This window comes from Mirounga angustirostris, unplaced genomic scaffold (genome assembly GCF_029215605.1).
Source record: "Mirounga angustirostris isolate CCGP_5_RB_7025 unplaced genomic scaffold, mMirAng1.0.hap1 SCAF_4, whole genome shotgun sequence".
Lineage (NCBI taxonomy): Eukaryota > Metazoa > Chordata > Mammalia > Carnivora > Phocidae > Mirounga > Mirounga angustirostris.
Window position 1 is genome coordinate 147,984,185 of NW_026991712.1, and position 26,340 is coordinate 148,010,524.

General features: G+C 51.8%; 2 protein-coding genes across 2 annotated transcripts in view; one reads left to right on the top strand and one right to left on the bottom strand.

Annotated features, from left to right (window-relative positions):
* The window catches only part of SLC1A7 (solute carrier family 1 member 7), a 42,792-nt gene that overhangs the window by 7,915 nt on the left and 8,537 nt on the right, over positions 1 to 26,340 (top strand). The window contains exons 3-5 of the mRNA XM_045897671.2: positions 15,076 to 15,291; positions 23,331 to 23,373; positions 25,593 to 25,815. Of these exons, the coding sequence (XP_045753627.2) occupies positions 15,076 to 15,291; positions 23,331 to 23,373; positions 25,593 to 25,815 (482 nt within the window). The remainder of the gene's footprint in view (positions 1 to 15,075; positions 15,292 to 23,330; positions 23,374 to 25,592; positions 25,816 to 26,340) is intronic.
* PODN (podocan) overlaps positions 1,444 to 26,340 on the bottom strand; it is a 58,660-nt gene continuing 33,763 nt past the window's right edge. Inside the window, exon 11 of the mRNA XM_045897668.3 lies at positions 1,444 to 19,878. The gene's annotated coding sequence lies outside the window, so the exon portion shown is untranslated. The remainder of the gene's footprint in view (positions 19,879 to 26,340) is intronic.

Genomic DNA, 26,340 nt, shown 5'->3' on the forward strand with positions numbered 1-26,340 from the left:
TGTCAGGTGAGTTAGCGAAGGAGCCCAACAATCATGCCCAGTGCTCTCGGGGCACTTGGCCCTGTCATGCGCGCTGCAGATACAGAGACGCCTGAGGGTCAGGCCCCGAGGAGCTCACAGGCTGTGAGGGAGACAGACGAGAAAGCACAAGGTTACAGGACAGCTAAACAAGTATGTTGGCGGAGGAAGCACAGGACTCTTTTTTTTTTTTTTTTCTTCTCCTTATGATATAAAGCATGGGACTCCTGTCAGGCAGCTTTCCCGACCTTGACCTCTAACCATCCTTACTTCCCCGGGCGTCGCCTCTTATTCAGAATCCAAACACCTCAGGGGCAGAGGCCAGGCCCTTGCATGGACCTGGAGTCACACAGACCTGGGGTCCTGCCCCTGGCCCTGCCATTGCCTGGCTGTGTGACCTTGGGCAAGTCATTTAACTTTTAAAAAGTCCTAGAGTCAGGGGTGCCTGGGTGGCTCAGTCGGTTGAGCGTCTGACTCTTGATCTTAGCTCAGGTCTTGATCCCGGGGTTGTGGGTTCAAGCCCCACGGTGGGCTCCACACTGTGTGTAGACACTACTTTTTTTTTTTTAGATTTTATTTATTTATTTGAGAGAGAGAGAGAGAGAAACAGCATGAGAGGGGAGAGGGTCAGAGGGAGAAGCAGGCTCCCCACTGAGCTGGGAGCCCGATGTGGGACTCGATCCCGGGACTCCAGGATCATGACCTGAGCTGAAGGCAGTCGCTTAACCAACTGAGCCACCCAGGCACCCTGGGTATGGAAACTACTTAAAAAAAAAAAAACCCTGTAGTCAGAGTCAGAGGCCTGGGTCCCCGACCTGCTTCCTCCACAAATTATCATGTGATCTTAGGTCAGGCACCCGCACTCTGGGCCTTGGTTTACCCAGCTTACCTAGTGACTAAGGGCCTGTCCACCTCTCCAAATCCTGGCTCTCAGAGGCCCAGTCTTTCTCCACTAGACGAAAGTGCGTTCTCTGCGCTGGGAACGGAATGTTGTATTAACTTGAGAAAAGCCAGTGTGTGTTCACACATTTCCTTTGTTTATTATACAGTTTGGGCTGGTGCAGAGCGGCTGTACCACTGAAAAATGGAAGTGCTTTCAGTTTCCTACTCAGGGAGAATTAAACGTTCTCGGGGGGAAAATGACACATTTCTGAGCCCCAAACCCTGCATCCCTGAACTCATCTTCTTTTGGCTTCAACTGGTCTGTAATCCGTCCATCCATCAGGCGCCCACAGTCCCCTGAGCTCTTGCTTCTGGCCAGTTCAGGGCTGGTGATCCCTGTCCTCAAGGGGCAGCCACACTGGTGTGGGGGGTCATCACTTAGGATGGAGCAAAATCACCAGAGCTGCTTTGACCACTCAGATGTCAGGCTTCACACCGGGCTTACTAAACCAGAACTGCCAAAGGGGCCCAAGTAGGGGATGGTTTAAAAGTTCCACAAGTGTTTGAATGGTTAAGCAAAACAAAAAAACCCCCTCAGTCCATAGTCCTGCATCTTCCCGTTCTTGGGCCTCTTTTCTCTAGAATCCACTCCAAGCCAGCACCTAGCCTGAGCCCCCTCAGCTGAGTGCATCCTCCCATTGGCCAGTTGTAGCTTCATGATTCAGTGAGGGTGGGGAGCCCTAGGTACTGGCCGGCTTGGCTGAGAATCTGCAGGAGACTCCAGGGGAGGAGCTGGGCCTTTGGAGTCATGCACTGGAGGTGTGAACCTAATCAAGTCTCTCAGCTTCTGAGCCTTAGTGACCTTCCCTGTAAAATGGGAAAAACACCCACCTCCCTTCTGAGAATGAAATAAGATAATGTCCTTGGAGCAAGCAGCAAAGCTCCTGATATATGATGAATGTCGCCTGTTTTTTTCTGACTCATGAGAGCTTCACCAGGTTTCTCCAAGGCCCAGAGGTGTTTCATGAAACCCTCCACCTCGGTTCTGCTGTCTGCAGGCAACCCCTTTGGGTGACCTCTTCCACCCACTGCTTACTCGTCACTTCCTCTGGGAAGCCTCTCTGGGCTCAGGCTCACTTGGGAACACGGATGCAGACCTGCACGCCCGTGTTCGGGGCAGCCTTCGCAGGCGCACGGACTAGGTACCATGCATGTCCACGTGACACACACGTGTTGCCCTTGCCCAGAGCCAGTCCGTGTGCCATGGCTGTCGCCGTCACCTCACCCTCCAGGAATTCTTCGTGCCTCTTGCTTTCCTCTGCCCTCACATTCCTGCAACTGGTCAGGGGACAGACAGCCTGTGCCAGTCTTCCGTTCACACGCAGATCCCTTGCTTCAAACAGCACACAAATTTAGCAATTTCACTGACAGCTGGGAGTCAAGATCACAGGGACGGATTATATTAAGGAGTGTAAGCCCTTCAGCCATCTCTGGGTTCCCTCCCTCTCTGTATATTAGTTATCTATTACTCTGGAACAAATTACCACAAACTTAGCCATTAATTATCTACCTCTTTCCATGGGTCAGAAGCCCAGGCATAGCTTAGTTGGATCCTCTGCTCGGGGTCTCATGAGGCTGCAGTCGAAGCGTACGCTTAGCTGTGTTCTCATCTGAAGGCTTGGCCAGGGAAACATCTATTTCCAAGCTCATCTGGGTCGTTGGCAGAAGTCATTTCCTTGTGGCTGTATGTCTGAGGGCCCAGCTTCTTAACAGCTACCAGCTGAAGGCCACCCTCAGGTCCTAGAGGCTATCAGCGGTTCCCTGACTTCTGGCTCCCTCCAAAGGCGACTCCCAACATGGCTTTTGGCTTCATCAGGGCCAAGAGAAGGATCCCTCAGACTTCTGAGACAGGCTTATATAACACAATCATGGGAGTGACATCCCATCACCTTTGCCATATCCTATTAGTTAGAAGCAAGTCACAGACCCCATCTACACTTAGGGAGGGAGATTATCCAAGGGTGTGGATCACTGGGGGTCAACATAGGGTGTATCCACCTCTTTCCTTCTCTCTCCCCACCTTCCTTCTCTTTACCACTATTTTAAGACCAGCCAGAAATCCTGTCCTCCTTGTCTTTCAAAAGTCACCTCCACTCCTGCCCCGTTCCTGTGGGGCGGGGTGGGGGGGGTGTGGAGGCGCTGCTCAGCTTCTGGTCCACGTGGCTCATCAAGGAATTTCTTCTAAACAAGGACAACTCTCTTATCATAAAAAATTCTGAAGAATATGAATTCCTCTATCTCTTTTACAGGAACATCGCAGGGCCTGCTCTACAGTAGGTGCCTAATAAATGCATATTACATGAGTAAAGAGCAGTGGAAGGGCAGCTGAGGCAGAATTCAGGGACGGTTCATGACCGACATTTGAACTGACCCTTGGAGGATGATTCAGAGTTGCCTTTTAAAGATGTTTTTGTATTTTAAAAAATTCTATAATTATAAACCCTTTAGAGAATCCAGAAAAAAAGATCCTCCTATCATCCCAGAATCCTAATTCTGCCACTGTGATCTTTTCCCCTATAAATGGTTGCTTTAACTTTTTTAGTAGTGAATCACCAGGCTCAGGGTGTGGTCCTTGGCTGACTGGTTCAGAAGCTCATCCTCATCTGAGCCCCGGAGCTGGTGAGACCAGTCCTCCGATGCTGGCAAGAGGCAACAAAATACACGAAATGCCGATGTATTCATTCACAGAGATAACCTCAGTTGCCAAGGAGGTCAGGTGCATGCAGTCTCTGGCCGGAGCATTTCTCCCTGTAGGCTCGCCACTCGGGGAACCCACTGGGTCAATGTTTGCTGGCAGGACGATCTAGTTTTTTAATTGTATGGCCAGTGTGACGCCGGGTCTGCCATTTGAGTTAATTTCTGGGTCAACCTGGTGGAGTCCCATCATATATGCATTTAACTTAAGCAAATTCAATGACATATGCTGTGGGAAACCGAGAAAAAGAGTTTAAAGGAGGCAGGAGGCTGCCCCCATTCAGAGAGCTGTGCTCCTGATGAGCGTACCATGCGAGAGGTGGGTGCGCTTCACCCTAAGCCAGTCTCAGTTCCCACGTGCCTCTCAAAGCGTGAGCATTTCCCTGAAGCAGTTGTGATCAGCTGGTGTTCACCTAAACAAACAGCAGCCCATAACATAACAATAAAAAAAATTAAAAAAAAAAAAAAGAAACAGCAGCCCATTTCCCAAGAAAACCGTCTTGAGTGAACTTACATGGAATTATACCTCCTCAACTTTATGGGCAACTTAAGGGATCTCCAGGGCAAATTTAATTCTCCTTGGCTTTTGTCCTCCGTACTGACTTCAGAACTGAATGTGCCGAATAAGGGCCTGCTCCTCTGTACAGCAGGGAGCCTAATGTCTTCCTCTTGAGGTTTATACCCCAGTGGCCAAAGTCAGCTTATTTCCTTTAGGGGAAGCTTCCAGCCAGGTAGCTGGAACTGGAGGATTTGATCTTGCCACTAGCCCTGTTGCTCTGGTTCCTTCCACATGGTGTTGCTGTCGAACACAGGCCCTGCATGGTCTGGTTCACATCAGCACCCTGCCCCCTTCAGGTGCGTGTCCCTGCTCTGGCTCCTAGATCCCCCAAGTGCCTGGTCATTGTTCTCAAAGCAGCCTCAGTCATGCCCTGAGTTTGGCTCCTTGGGATTGAGCCCTGATCCCTTTTCCCTCCTGTTGGGTTAGCCCTGGGGGCTTTTAGCGCCAGCAGATCTTGGTCATAGGTACCCTAGTATACCCTGACCCTAACTTCAAACGGCAGGGAGCAGGGTGTGGGATCTTAGTCTCTTTTCTCCCAGAAGGCCCCTGAGCCTCTCATGCAAACTGAGGCACTTTTCATAACTCTGCATGCAGATCTTAAGGTCTCAAGGTCTTAAGGTGTGTCCATCAAACCACAGAAGTCTCTCCTTTCCCCTGGACTAAGGTGCTTCTTACCTTGTATTTGCCATTTGAAAATGTTTGGTTTTTTTTTTTAAGATTTTATTTATTTATTTGAGAAAGAGAGTGAGCGAGAGAGAGAGCACAAGCAGGGGGAGCAGCAAAGGGAGAGGGAGAAGCAGTCTCCCTGCTGAGCAGGAAGCCAGATGCAGGGTTCGATCCCAGGACCCCGGAATGATGACCTGAGCCAAAGGCAGACGCTTAACTGACTGAGCCACCCAGGTGCCCTTGAAATTGTTTTCTAAAAATGAAATTGGTTGCAAGGAAACGAGCTATCTCTACCTATGAACACAGAAGCCTCAGACAAAATTTAGAAAATTCTGCCTCCCGGTACATTGGTGCAGGAATAGTCAGATGGTTAGGACCTGCCACAGCACTGTCATGTCCTTGAACTGGCCTCCCATGAGTGGTGCTTGGGTGGGTCCTGAGCGCTTTGCCGCTCTCCGCTCTCTTCTCTGTGCCCCTCTGCGGACTGAGCCGTGCTAATCATTCCTCTTCCACTAGAAAAGTCAATCTTTGGAGCCTTGGGGGCCTTCCTTTCCCATTTTCTCTGTTATAGCACCTGTCACTATTCGATCCCTTTTGCTTTTTAATTTATAGTTTACCCCAAAGGGTACTGGCAACTTCCTGTTCCTTTAAGTTCTCAGAGATGTCACTGTTACTTCCACAAAAATAAGTCTATGTGTTTCTTTTTTTCTTTTTCATTCAATGTGATGTCATAAGAATTGTCCACACTGCACCCTCGTCTCCATAATCTTGTTTTCATCTTCCACTTGGGCCAGAGCAGAGTTTGCGAAACCCTTTTCCTTTCACTCGACACTTAGGATGCTGCTGGATGTCCTTTTGGGGCATCACTGTGTCCCACGACTCTGGAGTTACCTCAAGGTCTGTTATTTACCACATTCTTGGCCTCAGCCATAAAAGAGACACGATGCCGTCAGCCAACTGACAAAGCCATAGCCAGCAGGTGCTTTCTTATTTTTATTTTTTGGTGGCCCATCAAGGCCCCAAATGGGCTGGAGTTTGCTTCTGAGCTTGGGAAGTCAACTGTGCCTTGTTTTCACACATCCCCAGACAAGTGACACCAGGAAGCAGGGGTGGGTGGGACCAACATCTGGATCCAGCAAGGGCCTCTAATTCTCCACGTGTTCTTTGCCAAACCCTCCTCTCCCCTCATTCTTCAGTTTCTTAAACCAGCCATCATTCAAGGGAAACTGAATCCATGTGTTTGTGATTCACTGATGCTGAACATGGCAGAATGTTTTGTAAGCTTCACATCACAGCAAAGAAATCCAAGTGCGTGTGTGGGTTTGTGCGGGACTGTGTAGTGTGTATCTTCACCTGTGTGTATGGTGTGTACGTCTGCGCATGCATATGCATTCCTGTGTGTGTGTTGTTTTCCTTTCTGTTTCTTGTAAGAATTTTCAACTGATTTTTCTTAGAATCAGGAAATCATGTTTGGCCAAAGAAACCTAACACTCCCTTCCCCCGCCTCCTGAGGAACTCCAGCTTGGCAGAAAACACCCAAACACCCACGTTCTGACTTATTGGAGACGGTCCTGGGCTGCACAGCCGTTGCAGTCTGGTTCAGGAGCCAGTGTGCAGGGGGCAGCCGCCCCGGGCTCCCCAACCCACAGTGAGTGGGAGGGAGGCAGGAGGAAAGAGCAGCCTGTGCTCTCGCTCTGCCCCTCACGCCATGGGCGACTTCTCTTAGCAAAGCTCTGCTGACCTCTCTGATGGGAGGAGCCCTGGGATCTGTCCTTGGCCCTCTTGCCCAGTCAGCTGACCGCCTTACTCATCAGGAGGGGGAACATGGCCCAGCTGTGGGCTGCGGGTGGGGTCAGACCTTCAGCCTGGTGACTCTGAAAACCTCCCGTTTTATCAACCGATCACGGGCTCCCATGCTCTTTCCCCTGTCCAGGTAGAGAATTCCTATTCATCCTGCAAGGATCCATTCAGCAGCCACCTCCTCCGGGAAGCCTAGATTCCCAGGCCAGGCTAGACCCTCTTCTGGCCTCTCCCAATCACAGCCATGACCCAGGGTTCCATGTTGTCCAGCACAGGCCTCTCCACCAACTGGCTGGAGCTCCTTGAGGACCACGAGCCCATCTCATTCCCTCCTGGGACCCACAGCACCCAGAGCAAGTGTTCAGCATGGGGCAAGATGGGAACATACCAGAGTACAGGGAGGTGGGGGAGGTTCTGAAAAGCTCCCACTGCCCTTCTCTGTGGAGACCACTGCCCTGGAGGGTCTCTTTTGACCTAGAGAAAGCCTCCCTTGGGCAGCCCAGCCTGAGCCCTCGGTGGAGAGACACCAGGAGCCCAGCTGGCAGAGGGAGAGGAGCAGAAGACCTATGTTCCCTTCTACCCTGGGGCAGGGGGTGGTTTTTCCTTCCTCTGGAGCAGGGCTCCTAACCATGGCATGGTGGCACTGGTCATAACCAGGCATCCCAAGGACGTTGTTCCTCATGGTAGAGAGGACAGTCTGCAACTGTAGACCAGGGTGGTCCTCCGTGGGAACACTCTGGCTCCCTCACACCTGACATTCCTTGTTTTGTGGGAAAGAAAGGAGTAGGAGTTCAGCTCTCATGGAGTTAGGACCTGGACGGGATCCTTATTACACTTGGGCACACAGCCTTCCTGGTGGAGAGTGGTTGACTGTGAGCTCTGAGGGAGCTTTAGTTCCCCAAGCTTTTACTTTCGATTCCGTTCAAGCTTGTTATTTGCAGATTATTTGTGAGCTTGTTATTTGCGAGCCCCAATTAAGCACTGTTCTGGTGCCCAGGGGTCTGGCTGGGAAAGAGGGACCTTCAGAGGGCAGCTGGGGATGACAAGACAGCAGTGTCCTGCTAGACCCATGCCTGGCTCTGTACCCGCCCTCCACCCAGCCGTCCTCCTTTCCCATCCTACCTCTGCACTCTGAGCCCCACAACATCTAAAGTGGAACCAAAGAGCTTTGGTGTAGCTCCAGAGGGCAGGGCTGGGCCCAGAATGGGGAGTTCTCTTCCCTGAATGTGGATTTCATTCTGGCACTGGGAAGGACTTTCTAATAAGCATAGCTAGCCCATATGGAGGGGCTGACGTAAGGTAGTGAGTTCTCTGCCCTCTGAAGTGTGCAAGCAGAGGCAGTAGAGAAATGTGTGCCCTGGGTAAGGGGTACTGAGACCTGACTTGAGCCAAATGGGAGTCTGGGCATCCTGCCTCAGGTCTTAGAAAGAGTTGGCTTGAGGATGGGGGTGTGGCAGAGCCATCTGGGAAGAGTAACTCGGTGCTAACGTGGCACTTGCTGTCAGCTGCTGGGCCTGTCATCTGCTCCGGGGAAAAAGCAAGCCGTGATGCTTGAAGGGCTGAAGGGATTCTCATGGACCCCCAGATGCCTCCTTCCAGCTGCCTTTCTAGTGGACTCCCTGCAGCTGCATCCCGGGACCAGCTTGGGGGAGCTTCCCTGATTGCATCAGCCAAGGCCAGAGCCCAAGGACTTGGCCATGGGGCTCAGGGCTCCTTCCTGTCTCAGACATCCTAGTACCAGGATGTTTTGACTATGGGTGTTGTCATGCTAGTAGACCAGGGTTTGAATCTACTTATCGGGTGGCCTTAGCAATTGCTTGCACACTTACAGTGACTGGGAGTTCACTACTTCTCAAGGTGGTCCCTTCCAGGGCAGAAAGTTATACCTGGTGCTGAGCTGAGATCTCCTTCCCTGTGGCTTGCCCTACCAATCCCAGCATTCCCCAGGTTTGCTCTGCTCCCCGCTCTACAGCCCCCGCCCCCTCAGCTACTTCCCCAGGCCCGCATCTCTGTCACTACCACCTACCTCCGCTGCAAGACACACACCTCCCTCTCCCATCCTTTTCCCAGTAGGTCTCAATGTCAGGGTGGGTCCATGGCCTCCTTGACAAGCTCCCAGGCTTCTGGCCCCACAGGCAGTGGGCCCACCGGCCCTTCAGCAGCCCTATTCCTTACATGACTCAGCAAGCTGGCAGCAAGCCAACCCCAAAGTCCCCTTCCCACATGCTGCTGCTATGGCTCGGCCCCCACCCCCACCCCAGAGTCTGTCCTCTCCCCAGTTGTGGAAGCCTGGTCTGGCCCAACATATGTCCGTGCTCAGTTTTATCGTGTCAGAATTGGCCTGTGGTCCCAGCCTGCTGGGGTCTGCGTCGTCCTAACTTCCTCATCCCACACATTAGCTGTTCCTCCCAGCTTCCTGTCCTCTGCAAATCCGATCCACATGCCGTCAGCGACCTTGGCCAAGCCATTGATAAAAATGACCAGGAAGGGGAGGCTGAAAGAAGAGGCCTGAATCACACCTCCAGGGACCCTCTCAGATTCTCTTCACCCAGGAGAGGGCCCTACCTGAGACAGTCACACCAAAAAGTCCCTGTCTGTTCCCAAAAGTTCCGGTGCCAACTGTCTCAACGTCACACAGACACACAGTGCCAGGAGTAGTCCCCTAAACCTGGTGAGGGGACCAGAGCTGGTCTAGGGGACTTGCTCTCATAGAACCCACAATGGGTGCTTATGGTCATCAAAGCTGACCTTTTAACAATCTCGTCTAGAATGGCACCTTGGCTTAACATCACACACTCCACAAACCTGCACCCAGACCAGGCCCTGGGCTCTGAGGACCTGGAGCTGAGCCAGACCCAGCCCTTCCCTGGAGGAGCTCAGTCTGCTGGGGCAGGCAGTCTCAGAAGAGACCATGACATCGTAGAGCGAATGCTAATAACTGGAATGTATCGAATATTTATGATGTACCAGAGACTGTGCTAAATCTAGATTAACCCTCACCACCAACCATCATTACCTCCATTTTATCCTCCTGTGGAAACTGAGGCACACAGAGGTTCGGGAACTTGACGAGGGCTCCCCTATTGAGGAATACGTGTAGGAGCAGGTGGGAGCTGCCTTGCCTAGCCAGGTGGGCCCAGAGGGGCCTTCCGAGGGACGTGGTGCCTGAGTGGAGACTGGACAGATGAGCAGCAGTAGGAGGGGACAGGGAAGGGAAGCAGGAAGGGCAGGAGCAAGGGGACTGGGTTCCTTTGGAATTCCCTGCTTCACCAGCACTCATTCCCTGCCAGCTTCCCAGTTGGGCCCTGGAGATTCAGAGGGGGGCATACCAGCAGAGTGCCCTCTAACTAACTGGGAAGCACAGGGTTCCCTAGGGCGAAGGGTAACATGGCACCTCAAGGTAGGCTTCCCAGAAGAAAGGACATCTAGGCTGGCCATGGAAAGGGCAAGTGGAAATGAGTGGGGTTGGGGAAATGTGTGTGGGGAGGAGGGTGGGGAGATAGAAAGTTCCAGGCTGAAGGAATAACCGTGCAAAGGTGGTTCACGGAGCAGCATGGAGACCAGGGTGGCTGGAGCGCGTGGGTGAGGAGCTGGAGACTGAGTCAGGCCACAGGACCCAAGGCCACGGAGGAGTGTGCAAAGTTCTGAGGGCAGTGGGGAGCCGCCGAGGACTTCAAATGGGGTGGGGGTGGGGGGCAGCCAACAGTCCCGGTACTCTGTCCACTGTCCCCAGTGCAGTGCACGGCAACAATGGTGCCTCCCGAGGTTAGGTGGGTATGATACCCACCTCAGCGGCTGGTTTTAGAACCAGTGACGGGTCAGTAAACAGCCTCTTTCACCCTCCATGAGGAGCCCGGCAGCTGCTGCTTCCCTTCCCCCACCCTTGCACGTGGAGCAGTTACCAGATTGAAACAGGCTGGGCCTTTGAGCCCAGCCTGCTCCCCAATCACTGCACTCTCTTGATCCACAATCCCTGGGCTCTGGGTGGTGGCCATATGGCTCAAGAGGGAGTCCCAGAGCTCTCAGCTCCCTGAGGCTCTTCCCCAGGGCCCTGAAGGACCGCGGGGGCTCCTAGGAGCACCCAGCCAGAGACTGGGAGTAGGTGAGGCAAGGTTACCTATTCTCTCCTCACCATAAATTACGTGCCAGTAGGGGCACTGGAGGGCATCCTCACAGAACCTCCCACACTCAGTCTAGAAGCCTTGATCGAACAGGTGGCTGGCCATCTAGGCTCCACTTGGATACCTCCAAAGATGGGGAGCTCACCACCACAATTCCATCATGGGACAAGTCATCAACTCTGAGAGTTGAACTATAGAGGCATGACATGGACTCTATGACATTAGAATCATGGTCAGCCAAACTAGAAGACACTTTTTTTCCACAGGAGTTAAAGCAGCTCCCTATCGTGGAGAGGCACTGGGATCAGGGGAAGCCCCACAGGGTTCTGAATCAGAAACCCCTGTTCCAGTCTTGACTCCACAGCTTCCCAGCTGGGTGGCTTGGCCAATTATTTCCCCCTCCCTGAGATCGATTTTCCTTCTCTGTAACTTCAGCTGCATAGTCCAATAAGGCAGCCACTAGTCATAAGTGGGTTACTGAACCCTCAAAATGTGGCTACTGCAGCTGAGGAACTTAACTTTTTTAAGAAATTATTTTAAATTAAAAATTTAACACCAGAAGCAGTATAAACATTTTTATATTGATTATGTTTTGAAATGATAATATTTTGGATAGACTGGGTTAAAGTATTAAAATGAATTTCACAAAAAAATGAATTTCACTTATTTTTTTCACTTTTTACAATGGGACCACTAGGAAATTTAAAATTTTACATTTGTGGCCTAGCTTGTAATTCCGTAGGGCAGTGCCGACTTAGAATGTTTTTTAAGAATCAAATGAGGTGGATGTTCAGGTGTTTGGGGACATTTAAGGTCCAGATTATGGTTTCTGTGGCTGCCAGGTACTCAAGGGATTGTGTTTTCCATCACACGAGCAAGACATGCTCATTCTAGAAATAACAGAGAACGTGGATAAACAGTACAACAGAACGAAAATCACCCATAATCCCACCACCCAAAGATAGCTACTGTAAACTCTCTCTTGCTAGTGTTTTTTTCTGTGCATATCCACGTGAGTCCCTGCAAGCAACCCTACCCCAGCTTACAGGTTCTCAGAAAGGTCACTTTAACAGCTTGGCCCAAAAGTGTGGGACCTCGAGGAGCCCCCACTTGTCAAAGGCGGGACCTTGAACTTGCTTTCTTGTTACCCTGAGTCCCTGGAGTGGCCCCTGCGCACGTGGGGCCCAGGCTTTCCTCGTACTGAGCTCCCAGTCTTCTTGGCCTCCACCAACGCCCGCGGTCACCAACCTGGCTGCTCCGTCATCAGCCGTTGCCAGCGGCTCCCTCCCCGCGAGCTCCCGCCTTCGCTACTCACTTCCCTCTCCAGCCAGTAGGAAAACCCTTCCCATTTTGGGGGCTCCACAGGGGAACTGCTTGGAGCCCAGGTGATGGAATTCTTTCCATGTTTTCCATCAGCCCTCTCCTTTCCAGAGCCCCTGAGTCCAGGGCCTCTCTTGCTGTATCTAGAACCTACTCTCCCTCCCTTCCCACATCCTGGTCAGTCCCTGAGTGGGAACCACCTCTGTGTTAGACCTCTTCTTCTTCGGGTGGCCTTCGGAGGGGCCCTTTGTCCCTTTCTGCAATGTGTTACGGACACGCTTCTCAAGCACAATCCCTCAAGCATGTCTGCGCAGGTGCATCTGGACTGCAAACCTGGAGAAGGGTCTCTGTCACAGGAGGCTCTAGGGCTCCCTGCAGAGCTACGGACTAGCTCAGACCTTGCTTTCTCCACCTAACCTTCAATAGGAACATCTTTCCAATGACACCATTGCTTCTAATGGTTGCTCAGAACGCCACTGTGTGGGTATGCTGTAATTTTTAATCTCATTCTGCATTGACGAACTAGGGGCCTGAGTCCCGGTCTAATTCTGCATTGACATTCTTAGGTCCGTCCTAGATGTTTGCTCTCACAAATACCACTTTAGGGTCCCTCCCAGTACACTTCACTTAGATGTTCTCAAATCTGACAAGTTCTCCCTTTTCAGACAGCCAGCCAATTCTGTGGGATGAATTGTACTGGACCCCACTTTTCCCTCTGTCCCCCTTGGCCTGGCACTCAAGGCCACCCCCACTCCTGAGCACAGTCTGTCTGTCCCCCATATCACCGTTCCTCAAATTTGACCTAAGCTCTGACCACACTGTGCCCACACTTGCCAGCCTCCCTGTTGGCTACTGCTGCCTCATTGCCTGGGATATCTGCTCCATCTCCAAAACCTCCTCATCCTCCCAAGAACCACTCATATGCCCCCTCCTCCAGGAAGCCCTTCCTGACTCTCCTAGCTAGAAGTGACCCCTCCCTCCTCTGAGTAAAGAGAGCACCTCCTTGTCCTCTTGCCTATGAGACTAATGCAGCCACCCTGGCTCCTGGTTCCTTGAGTCCACTTGTCCTGGAGTGTCTCACTCTGTCTCCTTCCTGCCCTCCTGCCACACCAGAAGCAGCTTGAGGCTGGGGAGAGATTCTGATTTCTTTCTGTGGACACAGGGCATGGCACGGAGTGGGCATGCACTAAAGGTTTGAATAAATACATGAAGGGAAGAGGACAGGCCTGGAGTTGGGGCCTGCGTTCTGGTCCAGCTGCTGCTAGTGTTCCATGTGACCTCAGGCAGGTCGTCCTCTCAGGGCCCCTGCTTCCCTGTGAGCTGAAGCAGTTGGACTTCGCTGTAGGGAATTCTGTTGCGGTCAGCAGGCTGTTTGGCCCTCGGCTGATGTGCTGGCCCCAGGCTGGGGATAATCTCTCTGGTGCATAATAATTGCAGGGCAGCCCCCCATTTCCCTTGCCTGCACAATCCCATTATGAGCCCTTCAGGATTTATGTCTGAGACCCACCGTAAGCCCATCACTAACATATGGCATACTGGCAGACAAGGGATGAACAGAGATTGTAAATATTCATTCATTCATTCCTTCATTCAGCAAGGTGCTACCAAGCTACACTCAGCTGGGTCGCGTGCCTGACTCTGTGGACCCATCACTGAACAGACCCAGACCCCGGCCCAGTCCCGGAGGAACTTCCAGTAAACAGTCAGCAACTCAGTGAGGTGGGGGCTGGGGCAAAGGACAGCACAGGGCCTGTGGAAGCCCAGAGAAGGAGCCTTTGCCCCAGCCAGTGGTCAGGGAAGGCTTCCTGGAGGAGGGGACCCTTCAACTGTGTCTTAACAGAGCAAGGAAGCGCAGGGCACTCATGCAGCAGCTACAGCCTGAAGTGGGGAGAAGCTTACAAGTGCTCAGCTTGATGCTGGGTGCCGCTTGAGTGTAGCCTAATGATAAGAGGAGCAGGATGGGGAAGGATTATCCACTCTTGTTTACATGATCAACACCAGACAAATACTTCCTTTATCTGAAAGAATGAAAGGACTTTGGGGAAAAATCCTTTTGGCAGCAAAGCAAAGCACAAGCATCTCCTTAACTAATCTCTCAACCCCACCCCACCAACAGCCAAGAGAAGAGTAACTCTGAGCTGACCTGCACAGGTAGGCCCAGAGCCCAGGGCAAGGCAGGGTCAGGAGCCACGGGGAGAGAGACCCACAAGCCCCCTCAACACAACCTCCCAAGACGATGACGAAGGGGAATCTGGGCTCAGGTGGTAACCTAAGATGGCCATAGGGTGGCACCTCTCCAAGAAACCACGGCCCCATTTCAGAGATGGGATCCTGAGGCCCAAAGATGTCCCACAAGCAGTGGGCAGAGCCAGGACTAGGACCCAGCCTAGGCTCTAACTCACTCCCATCATTAGTTCATTCAGCAAGCCTGCAGCAACCCCCTGCCTGATAGCAGCCCTGAGAGCTCACACTCCACATGCACTGGGGACCCACAGAGAAGTCACACCTGCCCCTCTCCTCTCAGGTCCTCAGTCTGATGAAAGAGACAGACAGGGATAGCCAGGGTCATGACAGAGGCCAAGGACTGTCCCTGGGGAGAGGCAGGTAGTCCAAGATGTCACCAGAGTGGTGACATTGAGCTTGGTCTTACCTAGTGAGTAGCACTTTGGCCGAGTGGAGGAACCTGGTAATGACACCAGACAAAGGAAACAGCACTGGCAAGGGCCTGGAGGCGTGCAAGGGTGTGGCGGCTGCCCACAGGCGTGGACCAGAGAACAGAGCAAGAAACCAGGCTAGAGGGACCACAGGACTGGATTGCTGGGGGAGGGGGGGGGGGCACATGCCTGCACGGTCCCTCCAGCTCTGTGAGGGTGCTGGGCACAGCCAGGAGGGGTGTGAGTGGGTCCGCCTGAGTGGCCCCCCACCCCCAGACCCTGACCCACATCGCTCTCCCAGCTTGATGTCCGGCCTCGCTTCCCTGGATGCCAAGACCTCCAGCCGCCTGGGCATCCTCACCGTGGCGTACTACCTGTGGACCACCTTCATGGCAGTCATCGTGGGCATCATCATGGTCTCCATCATTCACCCAGGCGGGGTGGCCCAGAAGGAGACGACAGAGCAGAGCAGGAAGGCCATTATGAGCTCTGCCGATGCCCTGCTGGACCTCATCCGGTAACTCTCACCCTGACCCCCTGCTTGGGAACGCCATACCTGGGCTGGGGCCACTGGCTCCACAGGCCTGGCCCCCCATGTCTGCCAGAGGCTGCATAGGGCACGGGGAGGGAGTGCCCAGGGTCTGCTCTTGATTTCGTGTGGCCACAGAAGCCACACAAACAGCTCAGCCCCTGTGCAGCCCGCTGGGTTCACACTGCACTGTGTGCGTCCGTCAGACTGGGAGCACCTTGAGGGCAGGACGGGGGTATGGGAGCCACGGCCCAGCACGCAGCCGGGCACCAGGGAGGTTATCAGTGGCTGTTTGCTGACTGAGCTTGCTTGTGTGCACCCAGCCTCTACTGAGGAAGGCCAGCAGTCACTCCCCTCACCACCTGTTCCTTCTTGGTCCTCTTCTTGCAGACAAGGGAGTGAGGCTCAAAGAGATGAAGTGACTTTTCCAGGGTCGTCCCGTGGGCAGGTCACGGAGCCAGGATTTTTGCCCGGTGGTGCCCCTGCCTGAGCCACGTGGACACTGCTAACCATGTGTGTCAGGGACCTGAGCCCTCCTCCCAGAAAGAGCTGTAGACCCAGCGATACATCCAAGTCCAAACCCCTTTACCCAAGACTCCATGCAGGCCATGCACCTCCTCTCCATCACTCATTCACCCCTGCCAATGCCCGCCCTGTGCCAGGCACTCAAGCCTGGCCCTAGTTCCAGAGGAGAGAAAGGTTCACGAACAGACAGCAACAGCATGGGGGCGGGAGTCACGATGAGGGAGGCAGGGGCTGTAGGTGAGAGCGAAGAGCAGGTTCAAGGGAGGCAAAGGGAGGGATGAGTGGCAGGACCAGGGAGCCAGGAGCCCATTCTTCGTGAAGGCAAAGGTGTGCAAAGGTCCTGAGCTGAGAGGGAAAGTGTGGGGAGATGTCCTCACCTGCTCAGCGTGACTGGGGCACGGGGGGAGGTGGGGTTGGGGTGGGGACAGTCACTGCTGGAGAAGCAAAGGGGTCCTATCATGAAGGACAATGTAACCCAGGCTGAAAGCTGTGTTTTATCCTAAAGGCCGCCGGAAATGGGCTTAAAACACAGAAGCGGCTTGATCCCATTCAAAAGGCTCGCTCTGCTGCAGTGGGGGTGAATGGGGGGTGAGGGGAGAAGGGGAGGACAGGCAGGGAGAGGGACACGGTGGTGGCCCTGGGCACAGGGAGAGGGCAGACTGAAGGCTGCTCGGAAGGTAAAACCAGCAGGAGCCGCGCAGGGCAGAAAGGAGGAGGGCATGGAGGAGGGGGCGGTGCTGATCCCAATGGCCTGAACACCCAGCTGTGTGGTCACCGAGTCGCAGGACAATGCTAGAGCAGGTGTGGACCTCCTGGGGAAGGTGTCCACTGGTGGTTGGCTGGTGGATCTGAGTCTTCGGGAGAGTCTGAGCTGGAGACGGAGGGTGGCAGGCTGCCCATCTTGGGCCGCCATCTCTCATATCCTGCATCCACTTTGTTGGCAAATTCTGTCAGCTCTACCTTCAAAATAACATCCCTTGTCCCTTCTGTCCTCCTGTGCCACTCTCACATCTCCCAGACCTCTATCACATCTCACTAGAGGGTCCAACCGGGTCACCCTGCTTTCTCTCTGCTTCCCTCCAGTCTGGTCTCAGCGCAGCAGCCAGAGGGATCCTGCTCATGACTCAGCACATGTCAACACACTCCGCAATGTTCCCTCTGGCCTATAGGCCCTTCCTGCTTGATGCGCCACCACATACCCACGGCCCGTGAGCTCTGCTCCAACTCTCCCTCCCCTCCCTCCAGCCCTGTGGGCCTCCTGCCAGTCCCCAAATATCTGTGAGATCCCGTCCTGGTGCCTTGTCCTCATCGCAGCCTCTGCCTGGCTGGACCTTCCTGTAGGGGTTAATGGCTCCTCCCCTCACTCCACCTCTGCTCCGTGTCCCCTCCTAACCTCGGTCACACTCTCGCCTCATAGACTTTATTACTACCTGACATCCCGTGTGTTTGTTTCTTCTTGTGACTCTATCAGGGCATAAGATGTTCCACGAGGGCTAGATTGTTACAAATCCGTTCCCTGCTGCACCCTGGAGCCGAGAACAGCTCTGAGGAGGGGCTCAGTGTTTGCTGAAGGCAGACACGGGATACAGGGTCACTGACGGGGTTGGGGTCTGAGCCAGGAGAGGAGACTCACTGGCACAGGGAGAAGGTGCCACGCATGTGGCCCCGAGGCCCGGGCTAAGCCTTGGCCCCCACCACATTAGAGGTTTGCGTAGAGCTGACAGAGCAGGAGCAAGCAGAGGGCCAGGAGGGGAACCAGGAGAGCAGATATCCTAGAGGCCAAGGGAAGAATAATTTCGAGAAGCTTCATTTCTAAGATCCATTATTTCTAAGATTTGGTGGCTATGATTCATCCTTTCTTGGATTCTATGATTTGAAACAGCCTTTCCTCGTGGTGGAAGGAGCTGGTGCTCGGGAGTCCCTGCCCTCCCCACCAGGGCCTCCCCTGCTGAGGGGCTGAGGGCTCTGGATCAGACACACGTGTCAGAGTCAAATGTTCCAGGAGTGGCTCCTGCTCTTGGTTGCTTTTCACGTGGTGAAAATTGATCCTTCTGGTTTGAGGCTTTTCCCCAGTTGCTCTCAACCCCAAGGCAAGTTGTTTTGCAAAGCTGAGTGGTTTGACATCACGGTCACTGTTTCTTAGTCAGAGAGTGGGGCAGCAGAGAGCGGTCATATGCTTCCGGGGACAGGGAACCATTACCTTGGGGATGGGAGGTCTTGTCACAACTCTGTCAATAAGACACAGTGTGGCCCTTCCAGGACTCAGTTTCCCCAGCAGTTTTCAAGATCCCTTCTAGCTCTGTGGTTCTGAAGCACAAAGGCCTACACACCAGTGAGGAAGCTGCAGGACTTGAGCAGAAGCTCCTGGAGGTGGGTTCTGGGAGATGAGGTTGGGAGGACAGTACAGAATCCAACCTTGAAGACCTTGAAGCCAGGCTGAAAGGTTGGCTGTTATGCTTTAGAAACAGGAAGCTGGTGAGTTTGGGAAGGACGGACTAGAGCAGGGCAGAGTGGTCAAGATGTGACTGGAGGCAGGGGGATGCCCTGTTTGGGGTGCAGTCACTTCCACTCCATTCACCCCCCCTTTATAAGGCACCTGCTCTGGGTGAAGACATTGTGCTGAGAGGGGCAAAGGCAAGTCCTGCACCAGGCTGTCCTATTAGGACAGACAGAGAAGAAGAATGCACTGGACACTCTCAGAGATTCTTCTTAGATGCTCTGACATTCTGAGAGGCTGTGCAGAAAATGAGAACACCAGGACGGAGGGGGCCCCCTCACCCTCGCTGGCCCAGAGCAGGTGGCCAGCGAGCATTGATATCTGAGAACAGGGACAGCCAGGCAGGGAACTGGGAAGTGTGGGCAGGTGTGACACAGGAAAAGTCACAAAGACGTAGGGGACAAGAGAGCACAGGAATAAGGCCGGCGGCACACCTCAGGGCCGGGAAGATAGCCATCTCTCAAAGATGATTCCAGAGGAACACAACAGGCCATTTCCCTGGACAACTCACAGAGACATGAATTCATTTCCCAAGGCTCCAGAAAACCGACGTCTGCTCAGAGTTCAGCCTCACAGAAAACCACCCAAACAAGTGGATGCTAATCAGAGCTGGGCCCCTTCTTTTTTTTTTCCAATCTTATTAAAACACCAGAGAGATGAAGTAATGACTTGGCTCTATTTATAGCTCCCAGTCACCCTCTCAGGGATTGGATGCAGCTCTCAGGAGCCGTGCTTGGGAAGGAACAACCCCCACCTGGGAGGTTGAGGACATGGGATTAAGGGCAAATTTGGAATGTCACAGTCTTGGGACATAGAATAGGTAAAAAGAGGAGGTGGCAGGCTGTGGCCCTGCCCCAAGCGCATGTGGGAAGGCCCAGGCCGGAGGGTGCCTGTACTTGATGTACATGGCTATTAATGTCTCTCAAGCACATTCCATGTGCATTTATGCCACCGGGAGCCTGGAAAGTCTTTCCATGGGCATTCAAAGTCAAAAGAAAATGTACATTTTCCTGTTTAATAATCAAAAGTGTAATTCTTCATTAAAGTTTGCAGGATGAGTTCATCGATTTAATAATCAAAAGTGTAATTCTTCATTAAAGTTTGCAGGATGAGTTCATCGATTATGAGTATGAGCACGTGTATTAGTTAGGAGTTGCCGTTGGAGGGTAATTAGAGAAACCCAGAGCAGCAGAGGCTGAACTGCGGTAAAGGCTCATTTTCTCCCAAATCAGCAGTCCAGCGGTGGGCAGCTTGTGGGCAGCAGGATCCCATGCTCCCCCCACCATGTTTACCACTTGGCTTTTGTCATCAGTTATCTCATGGTCCAAGAAGGCTGCTGAAGCTCTAGCTATTACATCCATGTTCCAGGCAGAAGGAAGACAGTTGGAGGAAAGGACCAAAGGGTCCTGGCTGAGTGGGCACCTTTTCAAGAGTTTTCTGAAAGCACCACCCAATGACTCCCACTTCATCTCCTGGGCCACCCTTTGGTGAGCGAGGCTGGGAAATGGGGTTTGACGGCAGAGCCCCACTGGTCCCGTGACATGCCGGGGTTCCTGTTGGTAAGGAAGGAGAGAATGGAGACTGGGTAGGCAACTAGCTATCCTGGCCACAACCCACGTTTTAAATTATTCTAGTTTTCAAGGAGATTGTAAAGAAATGTACATCCTAGGTGTAAGATTCATTTGGTCTCCTACAATTTGAATGTTCCTACTTTCTGCTCAGGCTAAAGCAGCCTTCCCTCGAAGTTTCATTAGAAAACCACCGTGTAAGTCCCTCGCACCTCGGGGGTTCTGCCCAGGAGAGATTTTCAAACTCTGAAGCACTGGCACAGCCTGGGCGTCCTCCCCTCCGGTCACGAGGGCCCAGTGGACTGGCGCCTTCTGGCAGCTGTGTGCCTGGTGAGGCCCCAGCACTAACCCTGACTTCGGTGCTTCGGATCTGCTTGATGTAAAAAGCCCTTGCAGGCAGCTACTATTCTGGTGGCAGGAATCTGCTTATAACTAGGGGGGGAAAAGCCTCATTTGAGTTTCTGAGATCCCAGGCCCTGACCCCTGCCTGCTTCTTCTCTCTCTTGTGACAAAGTTGAAATTAGTGGGAAAAGTCAGGACCACTCTTTCTGCCTTGCTAGCTCATTCTAAGCTCTCTTCCTCCTGCCATATGCTTACACTGAAGCATATTTTAGCAACAGTGGAAAAAAAAATATATAGTCCACTTTCCAACAGTGGCTGCTGGGGTGTAAGGTTAAGAAATAAAGCACACCCGAGGCGCCTGGGTGGCTCAGTCAGTTGGGTGTCTGCCTTCGGCTCGGGTCATGATCCCAGGGTCCTGGGATCAAGCCCCGCTCAGTGGGGAGTCTGCTTCTCCTCTCCCTCTGCCTCTCCCCTCAGCTTGTGCTCTCTCTTTCACTCACTCTCTCTCTCAAATAAATAAAATCCTTTAAAAAAAAGAAAAAAAGAAAGGACGCACACCCATACTCTTGTATGTAATTCCAGGTACATATGAGCAGAGTCTCGAAAGAGAAGAGATTTGCCAAGAGCAAGGGTGAGTGGTAAGGCCAGTCCATGTGGCCTGTCTGAGGAAATGCAAGCACATGAACAAAAACCTTTGTTAGCATCTCTGATTTAGAAAAGATTCTTAGAAGCGGATTGTAAAGACAAAGGTGCAATGGTTTTAAGACCCTCAATAGGAATTGCAAATTTCCTTACAGAAAGGTTGCTGCCAGAATAGGGAGGGAGGGGGAGAGGCGTGTCCCCAAACCTCCTCAGCATTGAGTATTGTCCTCTAAAACTCCTATACCAGTTTGAGAGGGGAAAATGTCTAATTTATCAATGAAGCTGAACACTTAAAAGCTTTTTTAGGCTACTACGGTCCTTCTTTTGCAAGGTGAGTTGCCTGGCCATGACTTTCAATCATTTTTCTATTGAGGTACTAATGTTTCTGTGGTCCAATTATTTATGCAGCAAACATATACTGAGCGCCTGTTATGTGCCAGGCAGTCTTCCAGTCGCTGGGGACACAGCAGGGAACAAAACAGAGATCCCTGCCTTCCAGGAAGCTGATGTTCTGGGGAGAAGAGACAGTGAAGGAGGAGACAAAGACAAGATTTATAAAAGCTCTTTAAAGATTTAGGATGTTAACACTTCGTCACATAGTTTTCCTAGTTTATCATTTGCTTTATAATTTTATTTGTATTTGAATCCATCTTAGAGAACTTCTCAATTTATTTAGCTTTTTATTTTAGCATAATTTCAAGCTTACAGAAAAGTTGCAAACATAGGAGAGAGTTCCCACATACCTTTCCCCCAGCCTTCCCTGATGTTAGCAACATACGTAACGATGGCACAGATGTCGAAACTAAGAAATTAAATTAGTATAACACTATTAACTAAATTACAGACCTTGCTTGGATTTCACTAGTTTTTCCACTAATGTCTTTTTTTCTGCTCCCAAATCCAACCCAGGATACTGTGCTGCACTTAGGACATTCTTAATTTCTATATAGTAAAATCTATTGATTTTTTTAATTGCTCATTTTTTTTTCTTAGTCAGTCCTTCCCTGTTCTGAGATCTGAAAAATACTAACCTGTATTTTCTTCTAGCTTTTTATGGTTTCATTTTAAAAATTATTTCTTTAACCTATCTGGAATTTATTTTGATGCAAAGTATAAATAGGGATCTAACTTTTTATTTAAATAGTTGGTTTGGCTGCATAATACTCTATTACAAATCCTTCCTTTCCTCACTGATCTGTGAAGTGACTTTTATCAAAAATGAAGTACTTAGGGGTGCCTGGGTGGCTCAGTTGTTAAGCGTCATTATCCCAGGATCCTGGGATCAAGCCCCGCATCAGGTTCCCTGCTCCGCGGGAAGCCTGCTTCTCCCTCTCCCACTCCCCCTGCTTGTGTTCCCTCTCTCGCTGTGTCTCCCTGTGTCAAATAAATAAATAAAATCTTTCCAAAAAAAAAATGAAGGACTTAGAGGCGCCTGGCTGGCTCAGTGGGAAAAGCGTGGGACTCTTGATCTCGGGGTCATGGGTTGGAGCCCCACGTTGGGTGTAGATATTACTAAAACAAATAAATACACTTTATTTTTTTTTAAATAAGGTACTTAAGATGTACTAGGTTCTGGGTGCCTGGGTGGCTCAGTTGGTTAAGCAACTGCCTTCGGCTCAGGTCGTGATCCTGGAGTCCCGGGATCGAGTCCCGCATCGGGCTCCCTGCTCGGCAGGGAGTCTGCTTCTCCCTCTGATCCTCCTCCCTCTCATGCTCTCTGTCTCTTATTCTCTCTCTCTCTCAAATAAATAAATAAAATCTTAAAAAAAAAAAAAAAGATGTACTAGGTTCTGTTTCTGGGCTACATGTTCTGTTCTCTTGATTTTTCTGTTGGCAGCTGTATCAATAGTGTACTTTAAATTCTATCTTTATAGTATATGTTCATATCCAGTAGGACAAGACCCCTCCTCCCTCAGCTTTATGAAGATCATGTCAATAAGAATTATGATCTATGTGCCAGGTCCTGTATTGGGCGCCACAGAGAAGCTAGGAACCACTGAGGCAGACCCGTGAGCCAGTGCCACCCTGCAGTACTCTGGAGCATGGGTGACCCCCGAGGAAAGAACCGCAGAGTCGGCCAGTAATCAGAGAAGGCGTGGCCTCTGACTGACTGGAGTAGGAGCTAGCCAGGGAAGCAGGAGGGACATTGTAGGCAGAAGGAACAGTGTGGACCAAGGCCTGGGTGCTGGGGAAGTATGCAGTGTCTCTATGGAACCGTATGCAATTGGTGTTGGGAGTTTTGAGTACTGGGGATTGGGAGGTGGGGTGGGGGGTAGGGGTGGCTGGTGGTAGGAAGACGTGAGGTGGGGGTGGGATAGGTCATGGAAGGCCTTGAGGTGTTCAGATGGGAGGGAGGTGGGCTAGGTCATGGAAGGCCCTGAGGTGTTCAGATGACCCCATGGGCCCTCCTGTCCTGGGCTCTGGAATTCTTCAGTTACTGACTCTCTTCCCAGGAACATGTTCCCAGCCAACCTGGTGGAAGCCACATTCAAACAGGTGAGTGGGTCCTGGGGCGAGGGGCGAGGGAGCAGGGCAGGTAGGGCCAGCCTGGGCCAGGCTGGGAGGTGTCAGGTTTACCCAGCAAGTCTCCCTGCCTCCCACACTGTTCCTTCTGGAGAGGAGGGGAGGTGGGGCGATCAAGATCCTTAGAGCCTCCCCTGGCCACACCCCTGCCCAGGGTTCCAGCTTCTTAGGAAGAGAACTGACAGGGTAGGGGGAAGCAGCCATGCTCTAGGTTCACCCCCGTGCTCGCACACCCCCAATCACTGGATCCTCACAGTAACCCTGGGCTCAGTGCACCCACCCCCTGTCCCAGATGAGGAAACCTAGGCTAGAGGCTTGGAAGGATTAAAGGACCTGCCCAAAGTTATACAGCTAGTAAATGACAGTGCTGGTCAGGAAACCCAGGCCTCTCTGGCGTCTAAGTCTGTGTTCTTTTTCTTTTTAAAATAACCCCTTTTCCCTGTAGTTAAGAACAATAATCATGTTCAGTATAAAATATTAGGAAAACACTAAAATACAAAGCAGAAAATAAAAATCTTCTCTTGTTCTAGGACCAAGCAACAGTGGTAGTAGTTGTGACACATCTAGTCTTTTTTCTCTGCATAAATATGTTTTGGAAAACAAAATTGGGGTAATAGTACATAGACGGTGTGTATCTTGCTTTTTCCCCAAGCTCATTATAGCATAAGCATTTGCCCTGGTTACTAAGTGTTTCTTTAAAATACACTATTTGCGGTTATACAAGAGCCCATGGTGGGGCCATCCCTCATTTCGGTGGGCCTCGAGGTTGTTTTCAAAGTTTTTTCTTTTTGGAAATGATGGTAAATATCTTGGTGCGCCAATTTTTGTCTGCCCTTCTAATAATTTCTAATCCTTTTCCCCTCATAAAATGTTGGCTGGTTGGTTGACGATCCAGCAAGCATTTCCTGACTCCCTTGCCTGGGCTGGGCCCTGCATTGGGACTGAGGACACAAAGGAGGAGGTTGAGGGTTGGAGAGGAGGCTCGAAAATAAGGAGCTGTGAAACCTTGAGCTAATCACTGTATCTTTCCTAATCTCCTGGGCCTTTATCTATGAAATGAGCCAGAGAATGACCGGCCCTCAGTGCTAGGCAAGGGAGTTCTGATTTTATTCCAATAGTGATGGGGAATTACTGAAGGCGTGAGAGAGAAAGAATGAATGTTGCTCTACCTTATACCTACCCAGAATGCCCTTTCTCTTTTGGCAAACTCCTACCCATCCTTCAAGGCCCAACTCAAATGTCCCCTTCTTTGGGAAGCTGTCTGACCCCTGAGGCAAAGTAAGTCACTCCCTCCCCAATGCTGTCAGAGCAGAACTCATGTCTGGTTCATCTTTTTGTCCCTGGCGTCCACCACAGCATGTTCAGTGTTGGAATGATGATGATGGTGGTGGTGGCATGATAACAGCGGTTAACGGTAAAGACCACGTAAGGCATGCCACACGCCAGGCACAGTTGAAACACTTCACGTATGTTGTCTCATTTAATCTAACGAGCTAGATACGACTGTGACCCCCATTTTACAGATAAAGAAACTGAAGCATGGAAACTTGAGGTCCCATATATTTCCTGAGTGGTTCCCCCACCCCAACCCCCAGAAGACCTACCTCATTGACACTGTGGTGTTGGGAGGAGAGAGGACTCCCTTGTTTGGGCTCCTAGTGCCCAAGGAATGAGAGGGGAAGACCCAAGGAGGGCAGAGGAGGAAAGGGAGCCGGCTTGGAGGCTCAGTTCCTCCCAGCTGGATCCTCTTCTCCTCAAAAAGGCTTGGGGCAAGCTGAACTTTTTCAAAGAGAAGGTCCAAGTTTCCATCAGTGGCAGGCAGGGCTGGCTGGCTGTTAGGTGGATGGAAAATGGATGCTTGGAAGGCATAGGTAGGTGAATGGAAAATTATCTGGGTAGAAGAAGAGATGCGTAGTGAGGGACCCAGATGGGTGCGATGACGCAGAGAAGGAAGAAGAGGGAGGAAGGGGTGGAGAGACGCATGGCTAGGGAGTGTGTCCATGGATAAAGGACTCTCAATTTTCTTTTTGGTAAAATCTTGGTAATACTCCTGCCTACCTCACAGGGTTATTGTCAGTCAAATAGTTCTTGACTGCATCCAAATGTGCCTCCAAGATGTTACTGTTGTTGTTGATGACATTAAGAACAGTATTTGGCCCTGACTCCTTCCTGGTTGGGGTGTCGCCCACTAGTACCGCACCAAGACCACCCCCGTTGTCAAATCCCCCAAGATGGCATGGGAGGAGACCCCTCCTCGGCAGATCCTCGTCTATGGGGTCCAGGAAGAGAATGGCTCTCGTGTTCAGAACTTCGCCCTGGACCTGACCCCGCCACCTGAGGTTGTTTACAAGTCAGAGCCTGATACCATCGACGGCATGAACGTGCTGGGCATTGTCATCTTCTCTGCCACCATGGGTATGTGCTGCCCGCCCCACACTGGCAGTGGCCTGCAGCCAGTCCCCTTTGCATCCATCCTTCTCTGCCACCCTGTACCCACTAATGTGAATAACCTGGAGTCTCCTATCTTCCAGGTGGCTCCTTTCTTTCCTAGCCAGTGGAGTGGCTTAAGTCCCCATTCTATGACCGAGGGGTGTCTCCTGTCCTCCCCCCGGCTAGAGCTGGTGTTCCTCACTTGGAATTCTCCCTCCCTGGGTGCTAGTCAGCCTCCAGGGGTGTCAGCTTGCCCTTAAAGAGGACCATCCCTGGGCCCCCCTCCTAGCAGCCTGTTCCATTTTACCGAGGTCTGGGGTTCCTGGGGCAGGGTGGGGGGACATTACACTAAAGAACAGGAAAAATCTAAAACTCTCAGTCATTACCATTTCTCTAAAGCCCTTATTTCTCCCCTCCATCTCCCACAGGGGCTTCTCACTGGCCAACTGTCTCCTCAGACATGTCTGTGTCATTTCTCAGGGCCCACAGTTGCTTCCTGACCACATCCTC